Here is a 22915-nt window from a genome sequence, read left to right as displayed (position 1 = left end):
ACCCAGACCCATCCCCCTATAACCCACACACCCCTGAACACTACAGGCAATTTAGCATGGCCAATCAACCTAGCCTGCACATCTTTGGACTGTGGGAGGAAACCGGAGCACCCGGAGGAAACCCACACAGACACAGTGAGAACGTGCAAACTCCACACAGACAGTCACCCGAGGCTGGAATCGAACCCAGGTCCCTGGGTGCTGTAAGGCTGCAGTGCAAACCACTGAGCCACCATACTGCTGTGCTGTTCTCACTGAATAGTACAATGGGCTCGAGGGGCTGAGTGGCCTACTCCTTTTCCCGAGTTTCTATATGTTATTACTGGGCAGTGCATTCGTAATGTTGATAACAATGAGATTTTTGGGCATTCAGGCTCTGATAGACCTGTTTCTGGGGATTAAGCTTCAATTTGTGTCAAAATGAGCTTTAATCAATTCATTATATTAACACTTTTATATAAATTTAATTTGATTTATTTACCAGTGTATCTATAATTTGTAATTGACTCCATCCAATAACTTGATAGAAAGCAGCAAAAAGCATCGCTCTATAACATTCAGAAATGTCAGAAACAGTTCCATGAGATTTCTACTTCAAGGTTTAGGGAAAATGCCGGATATTAATCAAAGTGCACTCATTGTTTTTAAAGAGAATGTCTTTGGAAAGGTGAGAAAACTCAGGATACAAACTTTAATTGACAAGAAACCTGGGTTTGAAATGTTTGTACATTATAAAAGGGAATAAGGATGGAGGAATTAAAGATAGAGTAACGATAATGTCTTTGAGGTTATGGGAAAATATGGGGAATAAAATCATTTTCTGCATCTAATGGTTGACAATGTCTCTGAGAATCATTTGAGGAACCTACCGATACACACTGTATTGGCACTGTGTTTTATTTCACAATGATGCAGTCACATCACAACAATGGGATTGTGGCAATGTCCTTCACATTCGACCAACAGGAGTCACGGCAACCATTCCAAACAGTCATAGATAGAACACATAGAACAGAGAACATTACAGCACAGTACAGGCCCTTCGGGCCTCAATGTTGTGCCGACCTGTCATACCGATCTCAAGCCCATCTAACCTACACTATTCCATGTACGTCCATATGCTTATCCAATGACGACTTAAATGTACCTAAAGTTGGCGAATCTACTACCGTTGCAGGCAAAGCGTTCCATTCCCTTACTACTCTCTGAGATAACAAAGTGTGGAGCTGGATGAACACAGCAGGCCAAGCCGCATCAGAGGAGCAGGAAAGCTGACGTTTCAGGCCGAGACCCTTCATCAGAAGTGGGGGAGGGGAAGGGGTTTCTGAAATAAATAGGGAGAGAGGGGGAGGCGGATTGAAGATGGATAGAGGAGAAGATAGGTAGAGAGGAGACAGACAGGTCAAAGAGGTGGGAATAGAGCCAGTAAAAGTGAATGTAGGTGGGGAGGTATGGCGGAGATAGGTCAGTCCAGGGAGGATGGACAGGTCAAGGGGGCGGGATGAGGTTAGTAGGTAGGAGATTGGGGTGGGGCTTGAGGTGGGAGGAGGGGATAGATGAGAGGAAGAACAGGTTAGGGAGGCGGGGATGAGCTGGGCTGGTTTTGGGATGCAGTGGTGGGAGGGGAGATTTTGAAGCTTGTGAAATCCACATTGATACCATTGGGCTGCAGGGTTCCCAAGTGGAATATGAGTTGCTGTTCCTGTAACCTTCGGGTGGCATCATCGTGGCACTGCTGGAGGTCCAGGATGGACATGTTTTCCAAGGAGTGGGAGGGGTTGTTGAAATGTTTCGCGACTGGGAGGTGCAGTTGTTTACTGCGAACCGAGCGGATGTGTCCTGCAAAGCGGTCCCAAAGCTTCTGCTACACTCACCTTTACTGGCTCTATCCCCACCTCTTTGACCTGTCTGTCTCCTCTCCACCTATCTTCTCCTCTATCCATCTTCTATCTGCCTCCCCCTCTCTTCCTATTTATTTCAGAATCCCCTTCCCCTCCCCCATTTCTGAAGAAAGATCTAGGGCCGAAACATCAGCTTTCCTGCCCCTGTGATGCTGCTTGACCTGCTGTGTTCATCCAGCTCCATACCTCATTATCTCAGATTTTCCAGCACCTGCAGTTCCTACCCTCTCTGATTCCAATCAATCAGTCTGCTTTTCTGAATTGGTCATTTTTGGAAGTTGCTTCTCTGAGTGCACAGTCTGTCTCATCCCAGTGCGCTACACTGTATGGTAGCCCTATCTCTGACCCAGCAAAAACCCCAGGGCAAGACTCAAGATTTGTGAAAATGCTCAGAAATACTGGTGCACTTGTGAATCACTTTCTGATTATTGCAGAGTGATGCTTCTTGCTGCTATGTTGAATTATTGCAAGTAACTGATCACCAATTATGTATGTTTGTGAACAAACTTGTTAGATTTATCGATTGACTGTAATATCACGTGGCTCAGCGGGGGAGGGGGCACGATTACTTCTGAGTCATGTGATTCCAGGTTCAAATCTCACTCCCGCGTTTCAGCACGAAACTCATGGCAAATGTTGTGTGTTGTGTGCTGTGTGCTGAGGGGGCGCTGCGCTGCTGGAAATGCCATCATTCAGATGAGATGTTAAATTAAGGCCCCTATTTGCCAACTTGGATGGATCTGTAAGATCCCATGGAACTATTCTGAACACCCTGAAAGTGACAACGCAGGTCAATAGGGTGGTCAAGAGGCATACGGCATGCTTTCCTTCATTGGGCGGGATATTGAGTACAAGAGTTGGCAGGTCATGTTGCAGTTGTATAAGACTTTGGTTCGGCCACATTTGGAGTACTGTGTGCAGTTCTGGTCGCCACATTACCAAAAGGATGTGGATACTTTGGAGAGGGTGAAGAGGAGGTTCACCAGGATGCTGCCTGGTATGGAGGGTGCTAGCTATGAAGAAAGGTTGAGTAGATTAGGATGATTTTCATTAGAAAGATGGAGATTGAGGGGGGACCTGATTGAGGTCTACAAAATCATGAGGGGTATAGACAGGGTGGATAGCAAGATGCTTTTTCCCAGAGTGGGGGACTCGATTACTAGGGGTCATGAGTTCAAAGTGAGAGGAGGAAAGTTTAGGGGAGATATGCGTGGAAAGTTCTTTACACAGAGGGTGGTGGGTGCCTGGAACGTGTTGCCAGCGGAGGTGGTAGACGCAGACACGTTAGCGTCTTTTAAGATATATTTGGACAGGTACATGGATGTGCAGGGAGCAAATGGACACAGACGGTTAGAAAATAGATGACAGGTTAGACAGAGGATTTTGATCGGCGCAGGCTTGGAGGGCCGAAGGGCCTGTTCCTGTCCTGTAATTTCCTTTGTTCTGGTATGGAGGGAAGGTCTTACGAGGAAAGGCTGAGGCACTTGAGGCTGTTTTCGTTAGAGAGAAGAAGGTTGAGAGGTGACTTAATTGAAACATTTAAAATAATCAGAGGGTTAGATAGGGTGGATAGGGAGAGCCTTTTTCCAAGGATGGTGACGGCGAGCACGAGGGGGCATAGCTTTAAATTGAGGGGTGAAAGATATAGGACAGATGTCAGAGGTAGTTTCTTTACTCAGAGAGTAGTAAGGGAATGGAACGCTTTGCCTGCAACGGTAGTAGATTCGCCAACTTTAGGTACATTTAAGTCGTCATTGGACAAGCATATGGATGTACATGGAATAGTGTAGGTTAGATGGGCTTGAGATCGATATGACAGGTCGGCACAACATCAAGGGCCGAAGGGCCTGTACCGTGCTGTAATGTTCTATGTTCTATGTTCTATGTAACTATTTTAACCGTCATGCTGTATTGACAGGCTCACCTCGTGGCTGCTTTTGAGCAGAGTTTAAGCAACATGACCTCCCGGCTGCAGAACTTAACCATGACTGCTGAGCAAAAGGTGAGTCATGTGAAAAATCTCCCTTCCTTTCATCAAAGTTGCCCGATATTTCTTGGCTAACTTAACAGAATGCTGTGATGGTTGGATTCAACTCGTTGCAACTGGAATAACAGGTTCTATATTTTTAATCATAGAAAAGTTTTTTTTACTGAAAACACCAACAGCATGTTGAAAGATGAAACTTGGAAATTAAATGAATGACAGTGTGGAGGAGGCAAGTTTTCCCATCATGTCTGAGTGAGCTCATTGTGAGAACAATCCAAGAAACATTGCATTATATCGCTGTCTCTACCCCCTTCAACCAAACCAACTGTACATCTAACTTTCCCTGAAAATAATGAGACATTACATGCTGCACAATTGTAGAAAGAAAGGTCTGACTCCCCCCCCAACCGCCGCCAAGTCAGAGACAATAATATTTCCTTGATCACTCCATTGAGGATTTAAAAATAATAGTTAACCATCTCTTGGATTAACTCTCATTGCTTCAGTGCAAACAGCTGTAATGTTCCAACAGCAGGTGAGAGTTTGCCGCTGTACACGAGACCGTCACTTTGAATATGAGTTTTTAATTGGGAGAGATTCATACACCCCACCACATTCTCTTAATCATTGACATAATAAAAATAAAGTAGATTGTATCGCACCTTTTACAACCTCGGGACATTCCAAACTGCTTTACAGCCAATTCAGGACTTTGGGAATGTAGTCTCTGCAGTGACATCGGGAATATCGTAGCCAATGTGGCCAATGTATCCAAGGCAACCTCCCAAAAACAGCAACAACACAACGACCACGTTCAATTGCATCTTTGTGATCTTGGCTGACGGATAAATATTGGACTAATATTCATTGCTGACAGATGACACACAGATAATAAAATGTGGGGCTGGATGAACACAGCAGGCCAAGCAGCATCTCAGGAGCACAAAAGCTGACGTTTCGGGCCTAGACCCTTCATCAGAAAGGGGGATGGGGTGAGGGTTCTGAAATAAATAGGGAGGGGGGGGGAGGCGGACCGAAGATGGAGGGAAAAGAAGATAGGTGGAGAGGAGAATATAGGTGGGGAGGTAGGGAGGGGATAGGTCAGTCCGGGGAGGACGGACAGGTCAAGGAGGTGGGATGAGGTTAGTAGGTAGGAGATGGAGGTGCGGCTTGGGGTGGGAGGAAGGGATGGGTGAGAGGAAGAACAGGTTAGGGAGGCAGAGACAGGCTGGACTGGTTTTGGGATGCAGTGGGGGTAGGGGACGAGCTGGGCTGGTTTTGGGATGCGGTGGGGCAAGGGGAGATTTTGAAGCTGGTGAAGTCCACATTGATACCATTGGGCTGCAGGGTTCCCAAGTGGAATATGAGTTGCTGTTCCTGCAACCTTCGGGTGGCATCATTGTGGCACTGCAGGAGGCCCATGATGGACGTGTCGTCTAAAGAATGGGATAGGGAGTTAAAATGGTTCGCGACTGGGAGGTGCAGTTGTTTATTGCGAACCGAGCGGAGGTGTTCTGCAAAGCAGACCCCAAGCCTCCGCTTGGTTTCCCCAATGTAGAGGAAGCCACACCGGGTACAATGGATACAGTATACCACATTGGCAAATTCCATCCCCTATTCCCAATTCCTCCGCCTCCGCCGCATCTGCTCCCACGATGAGGCATTCCGCTCCTGCACATCCCAGATGTTCAAGTACTTCAAGGACCGCAACTTTCCCCCCACAGTGGTCGAGAACGCCCTTGACCGCGTCTCCCGTATTTCCCACAACACATCCCTCACACCCCGCCCCCGCCACAACCTCCCCAAGAGAATCCCCCTCGTTCTCAGACACCACCCCACCAACCTCCGGATACAACGCATCATCCTCTGACACTTCCACCATCTACAATCCGACCCCACCACCCAAGACATTTTTCCATCCCCACCCCTGTCTGCTTTCCGGAGAGACCACTCTCTCCGTGACTCCCTTGTTCGCCCACACTGCCCTCCAACCCCACCACACCCGGCACCTTCCCCTGCAACCGCAGGAAATGCTACACTTGCCCACACACTTCCTCCCTCACCCCTATCCCAGGCCCCATATTAAGCAGAGATTCACCTGCACATCTGCCAATGTGGTATACTGTATCCATTGTACCCGGTGTGGCTTCCTCTACATTGGGGAAACCAAACGGAGGCTTGGGGACCGCTTTGCAGAACACCTCCGCTTGGTTCGCAATAAACAACTGCACCTCCCAGTCGCGAACCATTTCAACTCCCCCTCCCATTCTTTAGATGATATGTCCATCATGGGCCTCCTGCAGTGCCACAATGATGCCACCCGAAGGTTGCATCCCAAAACCAGCCCAGTTTGTCCCCTCCCCCCACTGCACCACACAACCTGCCCTGCCTGTCTCTGCCACCCTAACCTGTTTTTCCTCTCACCCATCCCTTCCTCCCACCCCAAGCCGCACCTCCATTTCCTAGCTACTAACCTCATCCCACCTCCTTGACCTGTCTGTCTTCCCTGGACTCACCTATCCCCTCCCTACCTCCCCACCTATACTCTCCTCTCCACCTATCTTCTTTTCTCTCCATCTTCGGTCTGCCTCCCCCTCTCTCCCTATTTATTTCAGAACCCTCACCCCATCCCCCTCTCTGATGAAGGGTCTAGGCCCAACACGTCAGCTTTTGTGCTCCCGAGATGCTGCTTGGCCTGCTGTGTTCATCCAGCTCCACACTTTATTATCTTGGATTCTCCAGCATCTGCAGTTCCCATTATCACAGATGACACACAGAGTTCATTGGCTTAAATTTCACTCAATCTGTTCATGTTCAGATTGATTTTTTTTCTTCATTCATTCAGAGAATGAGGGCATCACTGGCCAGGGAGCATTTATTGCCAATCCCTAATTGCCCAGAGGGCAGTCAAGATTCAGTTACATTGCTGTGGGTCTGGAGTGATATGGAGGCCAGACCAGGCAAAGATGGCAGTTTCCTTCCCTGAAGGACATTAGTGAACCAGATAGTTTTTCCCAACAATTGATGAAAGATTCACAGTCATCAATAGAATGTCAATTCCAGACTTTTCATTGAAATCAAATTCCACCATCTGCTGTGGTGAGATTTGAACCAAGGCTCGGAGAGCATTAACTTGGTCTCTGGATTAATAGTACAGCGAAGATGCCAGCAGGACATCACCTCCATAAATTCCCATTAATGTCCTTGCTAATGCTAAAATTATCTGCCTGGTGTGATCTCAATTACTCCTGGCCGAATGTGCACCTGCAGTTGGTGTGATTAATACTGGTTTTAATTAAACTGGATGGATTCACTGACTTTGATGAACTCACCACCGAGAGAGTACAGATTGGTAGCAGCTAGCTGTGGGGGCAGGGAAGTGGGGTGGGAGTGGTTAGTTTGGGTGGGTTGGGGGGGATTTGTGTCTGGTGTAACTGCTGCCTCCATCTCAATGAAACAGCTTCCTATTTCTCTCCTACAGGAGTCAGAGCTCACTGAGCTGAGAGAGACCATCGAAATGCTGAAGACACAAAATTCTGCAGCTCAAGCTGCCATCCAGGGAGCTTTAAATGGCCCAGATCACACAAACAAAGGTATACGATGAAAACCATGTGCGATGCAGGAGCACTGCTAGCAAGAGGATGCCATTCAGCCCCTTCCCACCCATTCTGCCATTTATTTCTGATTGGAGCTGCCTTTGCTCCATTTCTCATCACAGCCTGACCGAGAAACAGCCAAAACATCTTGACTTCGACCATTGTCATTGTCCACAGAATTTGCAGCTTTCCTGAGACGGGGAAGCAGTTTCAGATACCACTGTTCTTTGTGTTTAAATATGGGACCTGTTGTCTTGGTCTGGTTCATGTTGAAGACTGATAATGTTTGTTCTGAGTTTCCTGGTCAGGACAAAGAACAAAGAAACCTACAGCACAGGAACAGGCCCTTCGGCCCTCCAAGCCTGCGCCGATCAAGATCCTCTGTCTAACCTGTCATCTATTTTCTAACGCTCTGTATCCATTTGCTCCCTGCCCATCCATGTACCTGTCCAAATATATCTTAAAAGACGCCAACGTGTCTGCATCTACCACCTCCGCTGGCAACACGTTCCAGGCACCCACCACCCTCTGTGTAAAGAACTTTCCATGCATATCTCCCTTAAACTTTCGTCCTCTCACTTTGAACTCATGACCCCTAGTAATTGAGTCCCCCACTCTGGGAAAAAGCTTTTTGCTATTCACCCTATCTATACCCCTCATGATTTTGTAGACCTCAATCAGGTCCCCCCTCAATCTCCATCTTTCTAATGAAAATAATCCTAATCTACTCAACCTCTCTTCATAGCTAGCACCCTCCATACCAGGCAACATCCTGGTGAACCTCCTCTTCACCCTCTCCAAAGCATCCACACCCTTTTGGTAACGTGGCGACCAGAACTGTACACAGTACTCTAAATGTGGCCGAACCAAAGTCCTATACAACTGCAACATGACCTGCCAACTCTTGTACTCAATACCCCATCTGATGAGGGAAAGCATGCCATATGCCTTCTTGACTACCCTATTGACCTGCGTTGTCACCTTCAGGGAACAATGGACCTGAACACCCAGATCTCTCTGTTCATCAATTTTCCCTAGGACTTTTCCATTTACTGTATAGATCGCCCTTGAATTTGATCTTCCAAAATGCAACACCTCGCATTTGCCCGGATTGAACTCCATCAGTCATTTATCTGCCCAACTCTCCAGTCTATCTATTCTGCTATAATTTTTGACAGTCCCTTTCACTATCAGCTACTCCACCAATCTTAGTGTCATCAGCAAACTTGCTGATCAGACCACCTACACCTTCCTCCAAATCATTTACATATATCACAAACAACAGTGGTCCCAGCACAGATCCCTGTGGAACACCACTGGTCACAGGTCTCCAATTTGAGAAACTCCCTTCTACTACTACCCTCTGTCTCCTGTTGCCTAGCCAGTTTTTTTATCCATCTAGCTCGCACACCCTGGACCCCATGTGACTTCACTTTCTCCATCAGCCTGCCATGGGGAACCTTATCAAACGCCTTACTGAAGTCCATGTATATGACATCTACAGCCTTTCCCTCATCAATCAACTTTGTCATGTCCTCAAAGAATTCTATTAAGTTGCTAAGACATGACCTGCCCTGCACAAAACCATATTGCCTATCACTGATAAGCCATTTTTCTTCCAAATGGGAATAGATCCTATCCCTCAGTATCTTCTCCAGTAGCTTCCCTACCACTGACGTCAGGCTCATCGGTCGATAATTACCTGGATTATCCTTGCTGCCCTTTTTAAACAAGGGGACAAGATTAGCAAGTCTCCAGTCCTCCGGGACCTCACCCGTGTCTAAGGAAGCTGCAAAGATATCTGTTAAGGCCCTTGCTATTTCCTCTCTCGCCTCCCTCAGCACCCTGGGATAGATCCCATCCGGACCAGGGGACTTGTCCAACTTAATGCCTTTTAGGATACCCAACACTTCCTCCTTCCTTATGTCAACTTGACCTAGACTAAGCAAACATCTATCCCTAACCTCCATATCTGTCATGTCCCTCTCCTTGGTGAATACCGATGCAAAGTACTCCTTAAGAATGTCACCCATTTTCTCTGACTCAGCGCATAACTTACCTTCTTTGTCCTTAAGTGGGCCAATCCTTTCTCTAGTTACCCTCTTGCTCTTTATGTATGAATAAAAGGCTTTGGGATTTACCTTAACCATGTTTGCCAGCAATATCTCATCTCCTCTCTTAGCCCTCTTAATTCCTTTTTTCAGATTTGCTGTACATTCCAGATACCCTTGCAAAGCTTCGTCTGTCTTCAGTCGCCTAGACCTCATGTATGCTTCCTTTTTTCTCTTGGCTAGTCTCACAATTTCACCTGTCATCCATGGCTCCCTAATCTTGCCTTTTCTATTCCTCATTTTCACAGGAACATGTCTCTCCTGCACGCTAATGAACCTCTCTTTAAAAGCCTCCCACATATTAAATGTGGATTTACCTTCAAACAGTTTCTCCCAATCTACATTCCTCAGATCCTGCCGAATCTTGGTATACTCGGCCTTCCCCCAGTTTAGTACTCTTCCTTTAGGACCACTCCTATCTTTGTCCATGAGTATTGTAAAACTTACGGAATTGTGGTCACTATTTCCAAAGTAGTCCCCTACTATAATATCAACCACATGGCTGGTGCTCTAGAAAACCCTCCTGGACACACCTTACAAATTCTGCTCTGTCTTGATCCCTAACACTGAGTGAATCCCAGTCAATGTTGGGAAAATTAAAATCTCCCATCACTGCCACCCTGTTTCTCCTACGCCTTTCCATTATCAGTTTGTGTGTTTGTACCTCTATCTCACGCTCACTGTTGGGACGCCTGTAGTACAGCCCCAACATTGTTACTGCATCCTTTCTATTTCTGAGTTCTACCCATATTGCCTCACTGCTTGAGTCCTCCATGGGGTCCTCCTTCAGTACAGCTGTGATATCGTCTTTGACCATCACTGCAACTCCTCCACCCCTTTTACCTCCCTCTCTATCCCGCCTGAAGCATCGATATCCTGGGACAACTAGTTGCCAATCATGCCCTTCCCTCAACCAAGTCTCAGTAATAGCAATAACATCATACCTCCAGGTACCGATCCGAGCCCTAAGCTCATCTGCCTTATCTACTACACTTCTCACATTAAAACAAATGCACCTCAGACCACCTGTCCCTTTGTGTTCATCATCTGCTCCCTGACTGCTATTCCCTTTAGTCACACTGACTCCATTATCTAGTTCCCTACAGGCTTTCGTTTCTACCTCTTTTATGTCCAATGTTTGGTTCTCATCCCCCTGCCACATTAGCTTAAAGCCTCCCCCACAGCATTAGCAAAAGCACCCCCAAGGACATTGGTTCCAGTCCAGTTCAGGTGTCGACCGTCCACTTTGTAATAGTCCCTCCTTCCCCAGAACCGGTTCCAATGTCCCAAAAATCTGAAGCCCTCCCTCCTGCACCATCTCTCAAGCCACACATTCATCCTAGCTATTCTTTCATTTCTGCACTGACTAGCACGTGGCACTGGTAGCAATCCTGAGGTTACTACCTTTGAGGTCCTACTTTTTAACTTGGCTCCTAACTCCCTAAATTCTACTTGTAGGACCTCATCCCGTTTTCTGCCTATATCGTTGGTCCCTATATGCACCACGACAACTGGCTGTTCACCCTCCCCCTTCAGAATGTTCTGCAGCCGATCTGAGACATCCCTGACCCGTGCATGTGGGAGGCAACATACCATTTGGGGGTCCCATTTTCGACCACAGAACCGCCTACCTACGCCCCTTACAATTGAATCCCCAATGACTATCGCCCTTCCACTCTTTTTCCTGCCCTTCTGTACAGCAGAGCCAGCCATGGTGCCATGAACCTGGCTACTGTTGCCTTCCCCTGGTGAGCCATCTGCCCCAACAGTATCCAAAACGGAATACCTGTTCTGGAGGGAGATGACCGCAGGGGACACCTGCACTGCCTTCCTGCTCTTCCTCTGCCTTTTGGTCACCCATTCGCTATCTCCCTCAGCAATCCCAATCTGCAGTGTGACCAAATTGCTAAACGTGCTATCCACGACCCCCTCAGCATCGCGTATGCTCCAAAGTGAGTCCATCCGCGGCTCCTGAGCCGTCATGCGGTCTAACAAGAGTTGCAGCTGGACACACTTCCTGCACGTGAAGGAGTCGGGGACATCAGCCCTGTCCCTGAGCTTCCACATTGAGCAAGAGGAGCACAACATGGGTGTGAGATCTCCTGACATTATTAAACTTAACTTAGATAAATGAAAAAGGAACCAAAAGGTTTTGTTCTGTCAGTGACGGCTCGCTGTTGCATTGCGGTGGTGCAGTGGTAATGTGACAATTAGTTATTCCAGGTTCATGGGTTTAAATCCCATCAATTTGGATTCAATAAAAAGGTAGCTAATGACAACCATTGTGGCTTCTTGTGGAAACCTCTCTGGTTCACTAACTTCCTTTAGAGAAGGAAATCTGCTGTCCTTGCGCGGTCTGGCCTATGGTAATGTGGTTGACTGGTAAATGGGGATTATTAATTCTTAACTGATGCTTAGGGATTGATAATACTTGCTGGCCCAATGAATGAACCAAAATAAAAACCATCCGCTTGGGGGAAGAGTGAGGAGATAGGCCTGAAGACCAACCAGCTGTAATCGAAACCACGCTGTTGACATTGTTCTGAACCAGACTCAAGCCAACCCTTCCCTGGGTCTTCCTAGATAACAAGGTGTAGAGCTGGATGAACACAGCAGACCAAGCAGCATCTTAGGAGCAGGAAAGATCCCTGAATCTTCCTGTTTCCTTTGATCGAAATGAAAAGTTGTCTGCCTCTGCACGTTTCCTCCTATAGGCTGGTGTTGAAATGAAAACGCAGCACATTCCAATGTGCGCTGCTCATTGATTTGCAAGAATCATAATCAACCTTACCTCCCTCAGTCTCATCTTCCTCTAGGACCTTCAACTTCAAATGATAGATGTTTCCTGGTTTTAAATAGTTTCAAGCTGTGTGATGACCTCCTCAAGTGGCTTTACCCCTTTGCCCCATTCCCTGAGTTTAGCAGTAATAGAGAATCCCACAGTGCATGGAAAGTCAGTGTTTTTTCTTGGTAGATATACGGATTAGAAGACAACATTCATCAGACAGTGTTTCCAGCATCAACAGTGCGACCAGCCATTCGAGCATTGGGAGTGCAAATGATATTGATTCGAAGAAAAAGAAGAAGAAACAGAGTTGGGTAAGTTGAACATTTTTAAAATGTGCACTTGCTGTGAAAATGATGAGCGCGCAGTTCTCAAACTTCATATGTGTTCCAAATCAGATAAACCAAATTCAGTAGGAGCTCTGTTTGAAGAGCTAGCACTGAAATGGCTGTTGAGCTGAATGGCCTCCACTGTGCTGGAATATTCCAGCTGCTTCAAAAAGATGGTTGCTTTGTACATAAATTCTTCAAGAAGTTGCACAAAGAAAGATTTTGGTTTCAGGTAGAAATATGGCTAGGCACCATTCGCTGCTATGGTTAAGCTCTTAGTTTAGTTCCCTGATCATTGCTGGATGTTAAATTGTAGAAATTCGATCCACCTGTTACAAGGGTCAGTCATTTTTCTTTCCCTTAAAGTTTTAAGAATTTTTAAAAGAAACGTCTTCCGAATTTTAATACTCCCCACCTGCCTAGATGGGTGCAGCCCCAATGACACTCAAGAAGCTTGACACCATCCAGGACAAAGCAGCCGCTTGATTGGGACCACATCCACAAACATCCCACTCCCTCCACCACCGATGCTCAGTAGCAGCAATGTGTACTGTCTACAAGATGCACTGCAGAAATTCACCAAAGACCCTCAGGCAGCACCTTCCAAACCCATAACCACTTCCATCTAGAAGGACAAGGGCAGCAGATACAAGGGAGCACCGCCCCCTGCAAGTTCCCCTCCAAACCACTCGGCATCCTGACTTGGAAATATGTCACTGTTCCTTCATTGTCGCTGGGTCAGAACTCTGGAAATCTCTCCCTAAGGCACTTGTGGGCCTACCTCTACCCTAGCACATGGACTGCAGCTGCTCACAAAGGCAGCTCACTATCACCTTCACAAGGGGCAGCTAGAGATGGGGCAATAAGTGCTGGGCCCAGCCAGTGATGAATATGTCCAATGAATGAAATTTTTTTTTTTAAAAAGCCCTTCTTTTTCTATTAGAGTTATGACGAGTCAATTTAAGGAGGTGATAGATTTTTATTTAGTAATTGGTTAAGGGGTTATGCAAAGCAGGCAGGAAAGTGGAGCTGAGGCTGAGATAAGATGAGCCATGATCATATTGAATGATGCAGCAGGTTCAAGGAGCTGAATGGCCTATTTCCACACCTAGCTCTTAGGAGGTGAACAGTAACGGTAAAATGTGAATGTACAACGTGTTTTAGTGTGTACTTGTTTTTAAACAACAAGCAAGACCCCCATGAGATTCCCACATTCCTGATAAAGTGATGCTTTACCTTGTGAAAGAATGGCTTTTCCTGCTTCCAAGGTTCCCTGAATTGAACCTCTCTTTGTCTGCCAGGCTACTCAGTTTGACTCAGTTGAGTTGAAAGGTTTGGTCAACCGATTTCCATTTGATCCCTGTTCTGTCATGTTCCCAGCTCCATTCCAACCAATTAAAACATCCATCTTTAAACCAGCCCGGGAAATGATAGCCCATCACCATGACAATCAGTCTCCATGTCCATTTCAGAATTGTCACCATGTGATTTGTTTCTCTTTATTCCTTCTTGAGATGTGGATGTTAGTAGTGAGGCCAAAATTTGTTGCCCCTGGAATTGCCCCTGCACAGCGTGGCTTGCTCAGCCACGCCAGATAGCAGTTTTCAGTCAACCCCGTTGCTTTGGGTCTGGAGTCACATGTAGGCAATAAAGTAAGGATGGCACATTCCTTCTCTGAGGGATATTAGTGACCCAGATTTTTTGTTTTGACAATCTTTGAAAGTTTGACTTTTGCTTTCCAGCTGAGAAGCTCCTTCAAGCAAGCCTTTGGTAAAAAAAAATCATCAAAACCCAATCTCTCCCATTCGGACATTGAGGAAGTCACAGACCCTTCAATTCCATCATCTCCCAACTCACACCAAGACTCAACAGATCCTGCGTCCCTGAAACCATCACATTCCACATCTGCGTAAGTGATTTGAAAAATCCTATGGCTAAGTAAATGTGAGCAAAATAAATTAGGATTCAAAATTCCTGAGCAAGCTTTGGAAAGTGTACACTCCACCCGATGAGCCAAACCAACCTCATAGTTTGCCCATTACTGTCTGCTGTGCTCAAACCGACAGAAGGCCAGAACAAGGTAGAATAAGGTCAACGACTCTTCCAGAAATGAAAGGTGGCTCCAGGAGTCCAAGCAGAATTCAGTGACCGTCCTGCAGCTGTCTGGATATTGGTGGGGGCATCAAATCGAACAGGAGGGTGTCGGGTGGGAACCTCAGTGTCTTTCTGCTCGTGCTCCCAATTACTGGGAAGACTTGCAAACATCAATCCCTACCCTCCTTCCCCACTGCTGACAGCAGCGCTATAAAGTGGGCAACTAAAGCCTCACCCAGGGGCTGGGGGGCTGGAAGTCACCATGAAGAAAGAAAAATCTGTCAGGGTTGCCTATGGGTTCCTGGGGGCAGGGGTGGGGTGGGGTGGGGGGTCGTTGGTAAGGGTTGGTGAGGGTCTGTCGTTGAATAGCACTTGGCACCCATTTGAGGAGCTTGCCATCAGGATGTGGGGAGGGTTCCCTCCCGGACCCACTCCCTGGTCTTTGCTGAGGACCTCCCAGTGCAACCATTACCTTGTGACCCTCGCTCATATCCCCAGGTTCCTCATCCCTGCTGACCCTTCATAGCTTATCAGAGATAATGAGTAACAGAGAATGAGTTGGGCTTTGCCCAGGGAGGGCAGTGTGGGAGCCTGGCTTCTCTCCAGTCAGTGACTAGCATGTGCCTTAAATACCACCCACTGTGTTTTATAGCCAGCAAGCAGGATGGCCTCATTTATTCATTATAAAACAGGTTAGAAGATGTGGCTGGGTGAGGGGGTGGTATTTGCTGAAGACAGGAATTAGCTAATCAGGCAGTGAGAAGTGAATGTGCTGTCTAATTCGGGTAAACCAATGAAGAGACGATTAGAAGGGCTCTGTGAAAATAAAACTTTCTTGTCAGACGTCAGAGCAAACTCAGGAACTGTAAAGGGAACAGAAAAGCCTCAATCCTACTCTCCGGAACCATCTCTCGATCCTCCACACGCAGTGAGGGACCTCATTGCCATATAGTCCGCTGTCCCATTGTCACATCTCTGTAGGGACAGTTCCTCAGCCCAGCAAGTCCATGAACAAAAACAGAAATTGCTGGAAAAGCTCAGCAGGTCTGGCAGCAGAGGGGCGGCACAGTGACTCAGTGGTTAGCAGTGCTGCCTCACAGCACCAGGGACCCAGGTTCGATTCCAGCCTCGGGCGACTGTCTGTGTGGAGTTTGCACATTCTCCCCGTGTCTGTGTGGGTTTTCTCCGGGTGCTCTGGTTTCTTCCCACAGTCCAAAGATGTGCAGGCTAGGTGGATCGGCCATGCTAAAGTGCCCGTAGTGTTCAGGGGTGTGTGGGTTATAGGGGGATGGGTCTGGGTGGGATACTTCAGGGGGCAGTGTGGACTTATTGGGCCGAAGGGCGTGTTTCCATACTGTAGGGAGTCTAATCTTAATCTTAAAACAGAGTTAACATTTCGGGTCTAGTGACGCTTCCTCGTAACCGAAAAGAAGGGTTCCCGGACTCAAAATGTTAACTCTGTTTTCTCCTTCACAGATGCTGCCAGACCTGCTGAGCTTTTCCAGCAACTTCTGTTTTTGTTCCTGATTTATGGCATCCGCAGTTCTTTTGGTCTCAACAAGCCTATGAAGATCTTTATGTTTCATACCAGCCTCTCCACAGCCAGCTTGTTACCCTGAGGTGCCGTCCCAGTGCCATCTGTATCATTCAGCAGCCAGTGAATGCAGAGCAGGCTCCCGCAAACAGCTGCGATGTGAAAAGCTGGTTAATCTAGGCTTTCCTACAATGGTGACGGCGAGCACGAGGGGGCATAACTTTAAATTGAGGGGTGAAAGATATAGGACAGATGTCAGAGGTAGTTTCTTCACTCAGAGAATAGTAAGGGAATGGAACGCTTTGCCTGCAACGGTAGTAGATTCGTACATTTAAGTCATCGTTGGGCAAGCATATGGATGTACATGGAATAGTGTAGGTTAGATGGTCTTCAGATCGGTATGACAGGTCGGCACAACATCGAGGGCCGAAGGGCCTGTACTGTGCTGTAATGTTCCATGTTCTAATCTGGTTCTCATGTGAATGGCTGATGTCACAGAATCACTGTACGTTTCTTTAAACAGTGTTTATCAAATCTTTTCCACTCCCTGAAGGCGTGGGTTTAATGTTTCACCCATTGTGCAAGGTGGGAAGACTGTGCTGCACTCCTGTAACAATGCCCTGGGATGGTCAGTCTAGAATCTTCAGTGAAACCTCCAGAATGGGCCATTGGACCCAGGTGTCCCAGTGAGAGCTCCACCATCCAAGTACAGACCAGTTGTTGTTGCATTGTGTGGGATTTTATTTGGGAGGAGATGATCTGTGTCCTGGCGTTGAGGCCCCTGATCTAACTGCCTTAAAAGCAGAAATTAATCAGTGTTAAAGTTGGTCCTTTGGGTTTGCATGTCACTGAAATCCCCTCAAAGATGGATACCAGATATTTACTGGAGAATGAGGTGAAAAACTATTTAAGATTTCAGAGTGCTGTGCCCGTGGACGATATTAAACGGAGATTCCATCTCCTCTCTCAGGTGAACACAAACAAAGCTAATAGGACAAGTGGAAGATGAGCAAGGCTGGATGGGACAGTTCGAGATAACAAAGTGTGGGGCTGGATGAACACAGCAGGACAAGCAGCATCTAAGGGGCACAAAGCTGACATCTTCTGATGAAGAGTCTAGGCCCGAAACATCTGCTTTCGTGCTCTAAGATGCTGCTTGGCCTGTTGTGTTCATCCAGCCCCACACTTTGTTATTTCGGATTCACCAGCATCTGCAGTTCCCATTATCTCTGGATGGGACAGTTGTTCTGTCAGTCCCAGCCAGTGTCCTGCACAGAATTTCCCCTTGGACAAAATGCCCAGCTGCTCATTTACCCTATTGCTGTTTGCGTGATCTCGTGTGCAAATAATCTGAGCATTTCTTGTAAATAAACCCCACAAAATCAGCACTTCAGTTGGAAAGACAGAGAGAGTTTGGAATTAGTAGCAACAAAATATTGCAGATGCTGGAAATCTGAAACAAAAACTAAAATTGCTGGAGAAATTTAGCAGGTCTGGTGGTATCTGTGGAGAGAGAAACTGAATTAATGTTTTGAGTCCAGTATGACTCCCCTTCAGAATTCAGATAATTTACTGTTTAATATCATAAAGCACTGAATCTCTGTGGATAGCAAGATGTGAGTGAAAAGATTGAATTCCAAATTAGGCATCACACACAGGTGCACACTCCCTCTCTCACACACACACACACACACACACACACACACACACACACACACACGCACACACATGCACACACACACGTACATACACACACACGTACATACACACACGCACGTACATACACACACGTACAAAGACACACACGTACATACACACGTGCACATACACACACACATACATACGTACAAAGACATGCGCACACACATGCACACGCACGCGTACATACACACACACGCGCACACACATACATACACACACATGTGCAAAGACACATGCGTACATACACACACACATGCACACACACACATACATACGTACAAAGACACGCGCACACACATGCACACACACACGTACATACACACACACGTGCACACACACACATACATACACACACACATACATACGTACAAAGACACGCGCACACACATGCACACACACACGTACATACACACACACATACATACACACACGTACATACATACACATGTACAAAGACACACGCACACACATACATGCACGCACACACACGTACATACACACACACATACATACACACACACGTACATACATACACACGTACAAAGACACGCACACACACATACATACACACACACGTATAAAGACACACACATACATGCACACACACGTACATACACACATACACGCACACGTACATGCATACACACGTACAAAGACACACGCACACACATACATGCACACACACACGCACACACGTACATACACTTAACCCTGTAAATGCTGACTCCATTTCATTACATGCCTTTTTTTTAGCTCCTCTTTCTTAATCAAGCCATTACTGTCTTTGTTTTTCTCTCTCTGTCTGTGCAGTAGGTTTCAAACAAGCAGTGATAGCAGCAAGCCAGTGTCTCTCTGGGTGACAAGGAAACAGCTAAATGGCCCAGTGATCTATCAGCACGGGTCCCGGTAAATGGCAGTGTGCTGCATGTGGTGGAGCCTGCGAGCAGATGCACTGGGTTGGTGCCTGTTGAGTCTCCAACTCGCTGGGGGGTCCTCACTGCTTAACCTTTGGAATCAGCCTTGTTCCATCATAAAAGTGTGAGGTTTGGTTAGCGGAGCATGTTTGTGGTAGATTCGCCAACTGAGCAGACACAGCATGATCTCCCAAGACAGCACAGGACTGGGTACTGTAGGTTTAGTTTTAATTGAGCAATGAATGGGAGTGTGTCCTTGAGATGGTTTATGACAAAAATGTACATGAAGCGAAAGAAAAGACCTGCATTTACATTGTGCCTGTTGTGACCTAACTAAGAAAATACTCTCATACCCTGCCCCCCGACTCCTGAGGCCTCAAAAGTTAAAAATTTAATCCAAATACTCAAAGTCGCTGTTTTTCCTGTCTGCTGATCTTAGGTTAAAATTTGTTTCTGCTCATGAAAAGAAGCTGGTATGTATTATAAGGCAATAAAATGTGAGGCTGGATGAACACAGCAGGCCCAGCAGCATCTCAGGAGCACAAAAGCTGACGTTTCGGGCCTAGACCCTTCATCAGAGAGGGGGATGGGGTGAGGGTTCTGGAATAAATAGGGAGAGAGGGGGAGGCAGACCGAAGATGGAGAGTAAAGAAGATAGGTGGAGAGGAGAGTGTAGGTGGGGAGGTAGGGAGGGGATAAGTCAGTCCAGGGAAGACGGACAGGTCGAGGAGGTGGGATGAGGTTAGTAGGTAGGAAATGGAAGTGTGGCTTGGGGTGGGAGGAAGGGATGGGTGAGAGGAAGAACAGGTTAGGGAGGCAGAGACAGGCTGGGCTGGTTTTGGGATGCAGTGGGTGGAGGGGAAGAGCTGGGCTGATTGTGTGATGCAGTGGGGGGAGTGGTCGAACTGCGCTGGTTTTGGGATGCGGTGGGGGAAGGGGAGATTTTGAAGCTGGTGAAGTCAACATTGATACCATTGGGCTGCAGGGTTCCCAATTCCTCCGCCTCCGCTGCATCTGCTCCCACGATGAGACATTCCACTCCCGCACATCCCAGATATCCAAGTTCTTCAAGGACCGCAACTTTCCCCCCACAGTGGTCGAGAAAGCCCTTGACCGCGTCTCCCGCATTTCCCACAGCACATCCCTCACACCCCGTCCCTGCCACAACCGCCCAAAGAGGATCCCCCTCATTCTCACACACCACCCCACCAACCTCCGGATACAACGCATCATCCTCTGACACTTCCGCCATCTACAATCCGACCCCACCACCCAAGACATTTTTCCATCCACACCCTTGTCAGCTTTCCGGAGAGACCATTCTCTCCGTGACTCCCTTGTTCGCTCCACACTGCCGTCCAACCCCACCACACCCGGCACCTTCACAAAACAGTGCTGACTATCCCTATTCAATTTATTCTTTTCTAGATGATTATAAAGCCTGTCCCTTATAACTTTTTCCAACAGTTTACCAACAACTGAGGTAAGGCTCACTGGTCTATAATTACCAGGGTTGTCTCTACTCCCCTTCTTGAACAAGGGAACCACATTTGCTATCCTGCAGTCATCTGGCACTATTCCTGTAGACAATGACGAGTTAAAAATCAATGCCAAAGGCTCGGAAATCTCCTCCCTGGCTTCCGAGAGGATCCTAGGATAAATCCCATCCGGCCCAGGGGACTTATCTATCTTCACCCTCTGAAGGATTTCTAATACCCTTCCTTGTGAACCTCAATCCCACCTATCCTCGTAGCCTGTATCTCAGTATTCACCTCGACAACATTGTCGTTGTCTAGAGTGAATACTGTCGAAAAATATTCATTTAGCGCTTCCCCTATCTCATCTGACTCCACTCACAACTTACCACTAATATCCTTGATTGGGCCTAATCTTACTTTCGTCATTCTTTTATTCCTTTGATACCTCTCGAAAGCCTTAGGGTTTACCCTGATCCTATCTGCCAACAACTTCTCATGTCTCCTCCTGGCTCTTCTGAGCTCTCTCTTTAGGTCTTTCCTGGCTACCTCATAGCCCTCAAATGCCCTAACTGAGCCTTCACATCTCATCCTAACATAAGCCTTCTTCTTCCTCTTGACCAGAGATTCCACTTCCTTCGTAAACCATGGCTCCCGCGCTCTACAGCTTCCTCCCTGACTGACAGGTACATACTTATCTAGGACGCACAGGAGCTTTTCCTTGAATAAGCTCCACATTTCTAATGTGCCCACCCCTGCAGTTTCCTTCCCCATCCTATGCTCCCTAAATCTTGCCTAATCTAATCGTAATTGCCTTTCCCCCAGCTATAACTCTTGTCCAGTGGTATACACCTATCCCTTACCATCACTAAAGTAAACATAACAGAATTGTGATCGCTATCACCAAAGTGCTCACCTACTTCCAAATATAACACCTGGCCGGGCTCATTACCCAGTACCAAATCTAATGTGGCTTCGCCCCTTGTTGGCCTATCTACATACTGTGTCAGGAAGCCCTCCTGCACACACTGGACAAAAACTCACCCAACTATAGTACTGGAACTATAGTGTTCCCAGTCAATATTTGGAAAGTTGAAGTCCCCCATGACAACTACCCTGTCTCTCTCACTCCTATCGAGAATCATCTTTGCTATCCTTTCCTCTACATCTCTGGAACTATTCGGAGGCCTATAGAAAACTCCCAACAGGGTGACCTCTCCTTTCCTGTTTCTAACCTCAGCCCATACTACCTCAGTTGACGAGTCCCAAACATCTTTTCTGCGTCTGTAATACTGTCCTTGACCAACAATGCCACACCTCTGCCCCTTTTACCATCTTCTCTGTTCTTACTGAAACATCTAAATCCCGGAACCTGCAACAACCATTCCTGTCCCTGCTCTATCCATGTCTCCGAAATGGCCACAACATCAAAGTCCCAGGTACTAACCCATGCTGCAAGTTCATCCACCTTATTCCGGACGCTCCTGGCACTGAAGTAGACGCACTTCAAACCAACTTCTTGCTTGCCGGTGCCATCTTACTTCCTTGAAACTTTGTTTCGGACCACCCTACTCTCAACCTTGAGTTGTTAGTTACTTTGCTCCACAGAGGGAGAGAGTGGTGCTGCCAGAATCTGCAGGCCTTCTGCTGTGGAATTTGAACCTGGAATGTTCCCAGAACATTATCCAGGTCTCTGGATTAACAGCCCAGCAACAGTACCTCTAGGCCATCGCCTTCCCTCTGATCAGGGTATTGTTGCAATGCTGAGAATTCCTGGGCCTACACATTTAGTTCTCATTGAGAAACCAATTGTCAGTTGGTCTCTGATTAAAATGTGCCCTGTACATATGTACCATGGTGCTATTGAGTCTCAACCATCTTTCCCTACAGATGCCCACACTTCCCCAAGAGGAGGAAAGCAATAGTGTAAGAAAAACTCACGATGAGTTCTAGTGATAACACAGTGCGGAGCTAGAGGAACACAGCAGGCCAGGCGGCATCAGAGGAGCAGGAAAGCTGACGAGAAACATCAACTGTCCTGCTCCTCTGATGCTGCCTGGCCTGCTGTGTTCCTCCAGCTCCGCATTGTATTATCTCAGACTCCAGCATCGCAGTTCTTACTATCTCTGAATGAGTTCTAGTGATTTGTTTTAAAAGTGCAGTGTTTCCTTCAAAGGCCCATGGCCAAAAACTATTCTTTTCCCATTTCAATCACTGTCAAAAATAGAGAAAAACGGAATGGTGTGGTCATTATGTACCTCTTGTACACTTCTTGAAAGTTTAGTTCCTGTTGCACTGTAAGAAAAGCAGCAGACAACTTTCACACAACCAGCTCCCACAAAGGGCAATGTGAAACACACCAGATCATCTGATTTCTAGCGAAAGTGAAGTGTTGGCCACAACACCAGGAAGACCTTTCCTGCTGTTCTTTAAAAAAGCCCCCAGAATCATTTCCATTCACTGAGAGAGCAGTGTGGGACAATTCAGT

General features: G+C 47.0%; 1 protein-coding gene across 4 annotated transcripts in view; it reads left to right on the top strand.

Moving 5' to 3' along the window:
• The window catches only part of nav3 (neuron navigator 3), an 824703-nt gene that overhangs the window by 750311 nt on the left and 51477 nt on the right, over positions 1-22915 (top strand). For all 4 annotated transcript variants that reach the window (XM_059652602.1, XM_059652603.1, XM_059652604.1 and 1 more), the window contains 4 exons: positions 3820-3903; positions 7370-7481; positions 12570-12694; positions 14452-14618. In XM_059652602.1, coding sequence (XP_059508585.1) covers positions 3820-3903; positions 7370-7481; positions 12570-12694; positions 14452-14618 — 488 coding nt within the window. The remainder of the gene's footprint in view (positions 1-3819; positions 3904-7369; positions 7482-12569; positions 12695-14451; positions 14619-22915) is intronic.

Source organism: Stegostoma tigrinum, chromosome 18 (genome assembly GCF_030684315.1).
Source record: "Stegostoma tigrinum isolate sSteTig4 chromosome 18, sSteTig4.hap1, whole genome shotgun sequence".
In the NCBI taxonomy this organism is placed as follows: Eukaryota; Metazoa; Chordata; class Chondrichthyes; order Orectolobiformes; family Stegostomatidae; genus Stegostoma; species Stegostoma tigrinum.
Note: the sequence above shows the minus strand (reverse complement) of the source record. Positions and strands in the feature narration are given on the sequence as shown.